The sequence below is a fragment of the Helianthus annuus genome, chromosome 13 (genome assembly GCF_002127325.2).
Source record: "Helianthus annuus cultivar XRQ/B chromosome 13, HanXRQr2.0-SUNRISE, whole genome shotgun sequence".
Classification (NCBI taxonomy): Eukaryota; Viridiplantae; Streptophyta; class Magnoliopsida; order Asterales; family Asteraceae; genus Helianthus; species Helianthus annuus.
The window spans coordinates 165,093,497-165,102,733 of NC_035445.2; the positions used below are offsets into that span (position 1 = coordinate 165,093,497).

General features: G+C 37.4%; 1 protein-coding gene across 1 annotated transcript; it reads right to left on the minus strand.

The window, feature by feature from the left end:
* Window positions 1-5,247: 5,247 nt before the first annotated feature.
* LOC118485925 lies at window positions 5,248-5,679 on the minus strand. The gene has a single exon (XM_035982451.1). The coding sequence runs from the start codon at window positions 5,677-5,679 to the stop codon at window positions 5,248-5,250; it is 432 nt and encodes a 143-aa protein (XP_035838344.1).
* Window positions 5,680-9,237: the final 3,558 nt, after the last annotated feature.

A 9,237-nucleotide genomic window follows, 5' to 3' on the forward strand; every position in this document is an offset into this window, starting at 1 on the left:
GCCGAGGGCAAAATTAGAATTTTTAGCCGGGAGAAAAAGCGTAAATTAATTTTTTAGCGTGGCCAAAAACATAACTTTGACCTGATGGCAAAATCGTATTTTTAAGGGGAAAAAACTAATGGCAAAACTGTAAATTGAAACCCGTCAAAATCGTAAATTTTAACCGGGGGCAAAATCGAAATATTTAGCCGGGAATAAAAGCGTAAATTTATTTTTAAGCGGGGGCGAAAACATAAATTTGAACTGATGGCAAAAGCGTAAATTTAAAGAAGGACAAAATCGTAATTTTATTGGACCAATAGGGAAGTGTCAGACAGCTGCTTGAAAAAAAAACAAAATCTGCCGCCCTTTTTAGCCAATTGAGAGGAGAAACTATTAAATGATGATGTCATCATCTTATAAATGTAGTAGTTTAAATGTATGACCAATGGATAAAAAGAGATCAGTATTTTCATTTCCTTACATAGTGGAGTCTCTCATGTGTATATGGAGTTTCAACCCCCATAAAGAGAAAAATGCTCGGATAGTTCCTGTGGTTTCGCCTTTTTTCACCTATAGTCTCCAACTTTCTAAAACTATCTGAATAGTCCCTAAGTTTTCATTTTTTGTTCCCGGATAGTCCCTGGGTCTAACTTCAGTTACTTTTCTCTGTTAAAATGATGTGAAATGACAAAAATACCCTTTCCTTAAAAGGCCAAACCACAGGGATTATCCGGATATCTTCTTCATTTTTATTTATAAAACCCCACCACCACACTTCATCTTCATCCTCCACCCACCATCACCCTCCTCCACCCTCCACCATCACCGCCACAGTCACGCTGCCTTACTCCCCTGCTTCTCCGGTCGGTACAATCGGAAGACGAAACCACAGTAATCTCAACGATAAGCATCTCCAATCTCAGACGACAAGCAACGGGAATTAAAGAAGAAAATAACTGAAATAAGTTCAAATTTGTTGAAGCATTTCATTCATTGAATCATTGCCACCACTCAAAAGTATCATAGAAACTAAACACGAATCCGAATATTTAAATTATATACAGTCCACTCATACATCACGCAAATATTAATTTCTTTTGCATTTTTTCTCCATATATTACCGTTTGAATTACGCCTCTATTAAATGTGTAATTGGTTTTTTCTTTATGTATTCACAGCACCAAAGTTGAGTTGTTTTTCCAACTGTTATTGCCAATTGCTCCCATTAGGAACAAGGCAAAACCTATTGGAATTTCGATAAGCGTAGCACGGAACCTTTCCAGCTGATTTGTTGTAGCACAACGGAAGATTTAAAGGCGATTTTGACGACGTATACACACACCGATTACTGACTGACAGAGGTGGTGATTTCGGTGATGCTTCGGGTGTACCAGTGGAGGAACTAGATCCACAAGTACCAGACCCAGAAGCGGTTGAATGAGCCGGTGAGCATTTCTTCGGATTTGATAGAAATGCTCGGATTTTAATCGATTGCAGCGAAGCTGTTCGATCATATTCCTGAATGAGATTCGTCAAATCCTCATCACATGTTATGGTAACAAGAGCATCTAGATCTTCTGTAGGCAACTGACACCTCAAACTCACTGTCTTCCCGCACAATTCACCGACTTTCGCCATCAATTCTGTAAATCACAAGTAAATCACAATTAGTTAACGATTACTCTCGTTTACCTGTCACCCGATTGTACCGACCGGAGAAGCAGGGGAGTAAGGCGGCGTGACTGTGGCGGTGATGGTGGAGGGTGGAGGAGGGTGATGGTGGGTGGAGGTTGAAGATGAAGTGTGGTGGAGGGGTTTTATAAATAAAAATGAAGAAGATGCCCGGATAGTCCCTATGGTTTGGCCTTTTAAGGAAAGGGTATTTTTGTCACTTCACATCATTTTAACAAAGAAAAATAACTGAAGTTAGACCCAGGGACTATCCGTGAACAAAAAATGAAAACTTGAGGACTATTCAGGTAGTTTTAGAAAGTTGGGGACTATAGGTGAAAAAAGGCGAAACCACAGGGACTATCCGGGCATTTTTCTCCCCCATAAATTTAACTAGTTTAGAAAGAAATGAGAAATTATAAATTTATAAATGTTAGTAAGAATAATACCATAAAATTCTTTCCAAAAATCCCGTTAAAAACTATTACCTCATTTATAATGTTGACCGTATTTAATTTCCATCTCAATATCGATATTAGGCCACCTGGTATACTCTAACATCCGTTGGTGTTAATCCTAGTTGGCATCCGTTAACAGTTGTTTGTTGGTGCACTTGTGTCTGTACTTTGTCTGTATTCGGTCTGTATGTAAACGATGTCCTGTTTAGTCCTGTAAGTTGACCAAGTCAACCGTCCTCCTGGTTTGACTTAGTCAACATATGAAAGATGTTGAAAGATGCTACTGTGTCGAAGGATAAGAGGTCGAAGGATGATGTGGATCCTTCGACCTCATCGAAAGATATGATTCGAATGGTAGACCTCGAAAGGTGATCTTTCGAGGTCATTGATGATCCTTCGAATACTTGGTCTTCGATAGATGATCCTTCGGACCATCTATCGGGTCCTTCGGAATCCTTCGGAGCAGACATCAAGGGCTGGGTATATATATATACCCATGCAGTGTTGAGTTTTAGATAGAGATGCACACAGACAGAACACACACATCTGAGAGAGCATTCTGTCCGAAACACTCACACACTTTGAGAGTTTATAGAACATTTCTGTAAACATTGAGCTTGTAACCGAACCCTCATTGCATTAATACAAATTGTGTTAATCGGTGAACTTGTGTGTTTGTTTCTCTACTTGCTACTAACTCGGTTTGCTTGCTAGCTGGGATTCCGCACTAGCTAGTAGGTTTGTATAACAAGGTTTAGGTTCGTCATCCACCGGATAGGGACCTACAAGTGGTATCAGAGCTTGGCTCTTTACCTTGTTTAAAACCGGGTTTTTACAAGTTTTGGTGTGTTGAAACACTTGGTTTTGCACCTGTTTTTACTTAGTTTCTTGCATTTTCTTTGAGTAAAAACGTGTCTAAACTAACCGGGAGTGTTTAAAGTGGGGTTGGGTAACTTAAAAACTTGTTTTTGAGTGTTTTGGTGTTTTCAGGCATACTCCGGTAACTATTCCGGTCACCGGACTGTGTGGATAAGATTGTCCATATTTGGTAAACTTTCAGGTCATTTCAAAGTTGGTAGAAATCTGTGTCAGACCTTACCTCCTTTTGCCGAAAGTTGACTTACCAACCTGTCACCTTTTCACCAACCCATCACCTTGTGTCAGTGTGTCAGAACCTCTCGAAAGATATCCTTCGACCTCGAAAGACCATCTTTCGATCAAGGAAGGCTCGAAAGATTATTATCCTTCGACCCATCCTTCGAAGTCCGAAGCATATCTTTCGATAAAGGAATCTTTTCGAAAGACAGGTGTCCGAAAGATAAGGATATAAACTCGAAAGATAAGGATCTTTCAAAAAGGGAATCCTTCGAGTTCTTGAATCTTTCGAAATCATTGTTCGAGATACAACAGTGATCTTTCAAGCACTGTTGATCCTTCGAACAAGATTTGATCTTTCGAGTGTGGTCCGTTTATTGTTAACAAGTTTCTGTGATTTCAGATCTTTCAACCAGATCTTTCGAACTAGGATCCTTCGACTGTGTGTGATCTTTCGGGTGCTCATCATCTTTCGTGACTTGGACATAGAATTTATTTTTCTTGTCAAAGATGAATCCGAGTTGGTGGGGAAGTCCGGCTCCAGACAGTGGAAAATACATGAATACCAGTCAATCTCCATCATGGGCCGAATCTCCGGTATCTACATCCTCACAAACAAATGCCACTCCAGCTGGTCAATGGGCGTTTGTTTCAAATCAAACTCCGAGTATTCAAAGTCTTCTACTAAGCGAAAGTGAAACCGGAAGTTTAAACAGGCCTCCAAAGTTGATGCATCTTAATGAATATCCGGGATGGGTTGATCGTTTCCATACATACATTCTTGGTCAAAATACAGAGTTGTGGTTGCGGTTCACTACGGAATTCGATCAATCTATCGAGGTTGCTGCTTCTTCGACAGCTACATTTGCCGATCTTCCTGATGATCAAAAGAAGACGTATGACTTAGAAAAGAAAGCATACGCTATTCTCACTCAAGCACTGAGCAAGGATATTTATCATCAGTTCGTCAGTTTCAAGACTACGAAGAAGCTGTGGGATGCATTGAAGACAAGGGGAGTAGGTAAAATCGAAATATTTAGCCGGGAATAAAAGCGTAAATTTATTTTTAAGCGGGGGCGAAAACATAAATTTGAACTGATGGCAAAAGCGTAAATTTAAAGAAGGACAAAATCGTAATTTTATTGGACCAATAGGGAAGTGTCAGACAGCTGCTTGAAAAAAAAAACAAAATCTGCCGCCCTTTTTAGCCAATTGAGAGGAGAAACTATTAAATGATGATGTCATCATCTTATAAATGTAGTAGTTTAAATGTATGACCAATGGATAAAAAGAGATCAGTATTTTCATTTCCTTACATAGTGGAGTCTCTCATGTGTATATGGAGTTTCAACCCCCATAAAGAGAAAAATGCTCGGATAGTTCCTGTGGTTTCGCCTTTTTTCACCTATAGTCTCCAACTTTCTAAAACTATCTGAATAGTCCCTAAGTTTTCATTTTTTGTTCCCGGATAGTCCCTGGGTCTAACTTCAGTTACTTTTCTCTGTTAAAATGATGTGAAATGACAAAAATACCCTTTCCTTAAAAGGCCAAACCACAGGGATTATCCGGATATCTTCTTCATTTTTATTTATAAAACCCCACCACCACACTTCATCTTCATCCTCCACCCACCATCACCCTCCTCCACCCTCCACCATCACCGCCACAGTCACGCTGCCTTACTCCCCTGCTTCTCCGGTCGGTACAATCGGAAGACGAAACCACAGTAATCTCAACGATAAGCATCTCCAATCTCAGACGACAAGCAACGGGAATTAAAGAAGAAAATAACTGAAATAAGTTCAAATTTGTTGAAGCATTTCATTCATTGAATCATTGCCACCACTCAAAAGTATCATAGAAACTAAACACGAATCCGAATATTTAAATTATATACAGTCCACTCATACATCACGCAAATATTAATTTCTTTTGCATTTTTTCTCCATATATTACCGTTTGAATTACGCCTCTATTAAATGTGTAATTGGTTTTTTCTTTATGTATTCACAGCACCAAAGTTGAGTTGTTTTTCCAACTGTTATTGCCAATTGCTCCCATTAGGAACAAGGCAAAACCTATTGGAATTTCGATAAGCGTAGCACGGAACCTTTCCAGCTGATTTGTTGTAGCACAACGGAAGATTTAAAGGCGATTTTGACGACGTATACACACACCGATTACTGACTGACAGAGGTGGTGATTTCGGTGATGCTTCGGGTGTACCAGTGGAGGAACTAGATCCACAAGTACCAGACCCAGAAGCGGTTGAATGAGCCGGTGAGCATTTCTTCGGATTTGATAGAAATGCTCGGATTTTAATCGATTGCAGCGAAGCTGTTCGATCATATTCCTGAATGAGATTCGTCAAATCCTCATCACATGTTATGGTAACAAGAGCATCTTGATCTTCTGTAGGCAACTGACACCTCAAACTCACTGTCTTCCCGCACAATTCACCGACTTTCGCCATCAATTCTGTAAATCACAAGTAAATCACAATTAGTTAACGATTACTCTCGTTTACCTGTCACCCGATTGTACCGACCGGAGAAGCAGGGGAGTAAGGCGGCGTGACTGTGGCGGTGATGGTGGAGGGTGGAAGAGGGTGATGGTGGGTGGAGGTTGAAGATGAAGTGTGGTGGAGGGGTTTTATAAATAAAAATGAAGAAGATGCCCGGATAGTCCCTATGGTTTGGCCTTTTAAGGAAAGGGTATTTTTGTCATTTCACATCATTTTAACAAAGAAAAATAACTGAAGTTAGACCCAGGGACTATCCGTGAACAAAAAATGAAAACTTGAGGACTATTCAGGTAGTTTTAGAAAGTTGGGGACTATAGGTGAAAAAAGGCGAAACCACAGGGACTATCCGGGCATTTTTCTCTATAATAAATGAAACTGTTGGTGGGACACGTGTCTCATTCTCAAGCAATCTTTTTGATGGGTTTTCCGCTCGTATACCCGCCTATCAAATTCATTAAACTTCCTATATGACACAAAACTCTCCTATTTGCAAATCCATATTCAAACCCATCAAAAAAACACTGTAACTATCCTAACGATCCAGTTCTCCCTAATTCATATGCCTTTATTCCATCTGGTTTTCGATTCTTCCTCTTCAAGGTGAGCTTATCTTACTGTTAAGTTTCTTCGTTTCAATTTTGTTACACCGAATTGATGTTAGGATTAGGGTTTCATCGTTATGTTCACGTCAGGGTTTGATTTGGTTCAGATTTGTTTCGATTAGGCTTTTTTAGTCAAATTTATTCCGATTAGGATTTTTTAGTCAGATTTGTTAACACTATTGTTTTTTGTTTTGTTACAAAGATGTCATATTGTTCAAATTAGGGTTTTATTTTGGTGAGATGTTTTTCATCTTTTGATGTTTATCTTACTATTATCTTCCTGTCCATCAATTTTTTGGATCATTGTTAGCCATATTTGTTTATCTTGTGATTGTTTGTGTAGATAGACAAGACCAAAATTCAAAAGAAGATGGAAAAGGGTAAGGTATGATTTTAGATTTTTGTCCTTTTTTTCATGTTCAATACATTTATGGTGGCTAGATTTAGGTTGGTGAATTGTAAACTGGGCAGGCCTTCAAAGGGCTTAATGCTAAAGCTCAAGAGGGAGCTTTGGGAGGTACTTGTCTCAAAAAGAGTGGCAAGAAATGAGTCCTGCAATGGCAGAGGTAAAGTTATTGCATTTTCTTAATTCTTAATGAAATTATCCATGTTTGATAGATTAGAACAACATGATGTATGATGTATTTGTGATAACCCAAATTTATCCTCTTATGTGTTTTATTAAACGTTTCTTAGATGAATACATTTTTGAGTGCTTGATATCTAACATCATGTAGAGCAAATTTTCATAGTAATTGAAGTTAGCATACCGTTGGCAGCTTCGCTTCAAAAAGCTAGAACTTTAGCTGGAATAAGAAAAATGCAGAAACTATATATAGTTATATACACATTTTTTTAGTTTGTGTATGTTGAATATAATGACATTGCTAATCTATAGTCCTTTGGGTCATTCTGTAAGTTATTTCTTCTTGAAAAGCTAAATTATATTTTCTTAAAAAGAAACTCATCTTTATATTGTATTTCTATGGTGCAGCTATATGCGTAGGCATGTTCTGTTTCCACCACTTCACATCGTACAACACAAATTAGAGATGATCAAATACATAACACGTAACTAGACTTGGTAATAGATGATGCAGATGCATAACACTGGACTTGGACTTGATCAAATACATAACACCTAATTTGGAAATGTTTTTAAGTTTCTAGGTGGTGGAACTCTATTGTTTATATAGAGCATTCTGTTAAAACAACTTTGGATACCGGTTGTATGGTATGTTAACTTAGCAATCTATTCATCATCTGTTTCCACAAGTTCTTCCTACTGGTTTTGTTTTTGTCATTATAACAATCCTGATTTTACAATCTTAACGTAGGTAGCAAGGTGCGTGCTTAATTGATGAAAAGAAACGTGTCATCAAGGGATAATCAAGGATGAGCTTGGTACCAACCGGTACCGGAAAATCCCAAAAAATGGGTACCGGTACCGACCGGTATTTGAAGGTAAAAACCGGTGCCGAACCGGTACCGAAAACACAAAATGTCGGTACCGAAAATCAAGTAGTTTGGGAAATTCGGTACCGGTTCTGAACGGGTACTGGTACCATTTGCTCATCCCTGCCTACGTGAAGCACAAGTGAAGTTTGCTATAGAACGTGTGACGTGCCTTCGGATAATATAACTTCCTTTTCGATCAGTTGATATGTTTAATACCATGGGAGAGAAAAGTGAGTACTATTTTTTTTATCTTTTTGTACCATTGCAGGTTTGTACCTGATTGTTGTTGGTTTAATTTGGTAATTGACTTTTTTTATATTAATTCAATCTAATAATTAGTGAAATTTATTTATTGTTACTTAAATAAAAAGAACATTATTGTATCGTAAATTTACTGTGTATCACATAAATCATTTCTATAATAATATTTATATTATTATTTATAGATGTATACCTAAACCCATCATGATCCGAACATGTTCTGGCTTATTTTAAAGCGACTCGATCTGACATGAACCTTTCTGACATGTCGCCCTGTCCAATCTGGCGCACCCTTTTTGTTAAGTTTAAAATATTCCACCCTGCAGTTGCTTATTCTTTCATGTTTACATCTAATACATTAATGTTGACGACTTGAATATGTACATATCCATATATAGGACGTGAGCAAGCAGTTGTAATCATGGATGCTTATGCTTCATGCTGCAAGGTTGTAATCGTATTTGGTTTCCAAGACAAACCTCCACTTAAATAGGTCGTTTTTAGTACAAAGGCTTCAAAGTTACCTACTTGGAGGTGCATGATTTATTAGTGTAATGCTTTCACATATGACAAAAGCCTCAATAGTAAATAGAGCTTAAATAATATCGATATCAAACTCATGATCTATACATAATAAATAGTAATCATTTAATATTTTTTTTCAAATATGTGTAATACACAGCTTTTTAACCTGGAGTATATGGTGATCCAACATTCATTATCGGGTGGAAAACAATGGTTGATGACCTCCACGTTCATATTATGTATTTGTGTTGTTTATTACCAATTATAACCCTTTTCATGGTGATTTGTTTTAGTTTATGTTTATGATATGTAAAAAGTTAGTTTTTGCTTATGATATATAACAACTTAGTTTTTGAACCAATAGGTTACACCTTTAATGTTTTAATTCATGTTTAAAGATTAATACGGTCTAACATAATGCATTGAATGTTACAAAAATCAGGACCTTTAATTCATAAATTTACATCCTAATTTTGGAATAAGGTGATCATGTATAAGCATTTTTAGACTAATTATTTGAAAAATTATTTCGTACCACAACTAATTTTGTAGTTCTTTTATTATTTCTGATTCCTTATCAAAATTAAATTGTTCAACCCGTGTATCACACGGGTAGATAACCTAGTAACAATATAATTATAACACTCCCCCTTTGTTATCA

Excerpts from the sequence above, each read along its gene's own strand:
- LOC118485925 (XM_035982451.1), bottom strand. The coding sequence starts at position 5,679 with ATGGCGAAAGTCGGTGAATTGTGCGGGAAGACAGTGAGTTTGAGGTGT.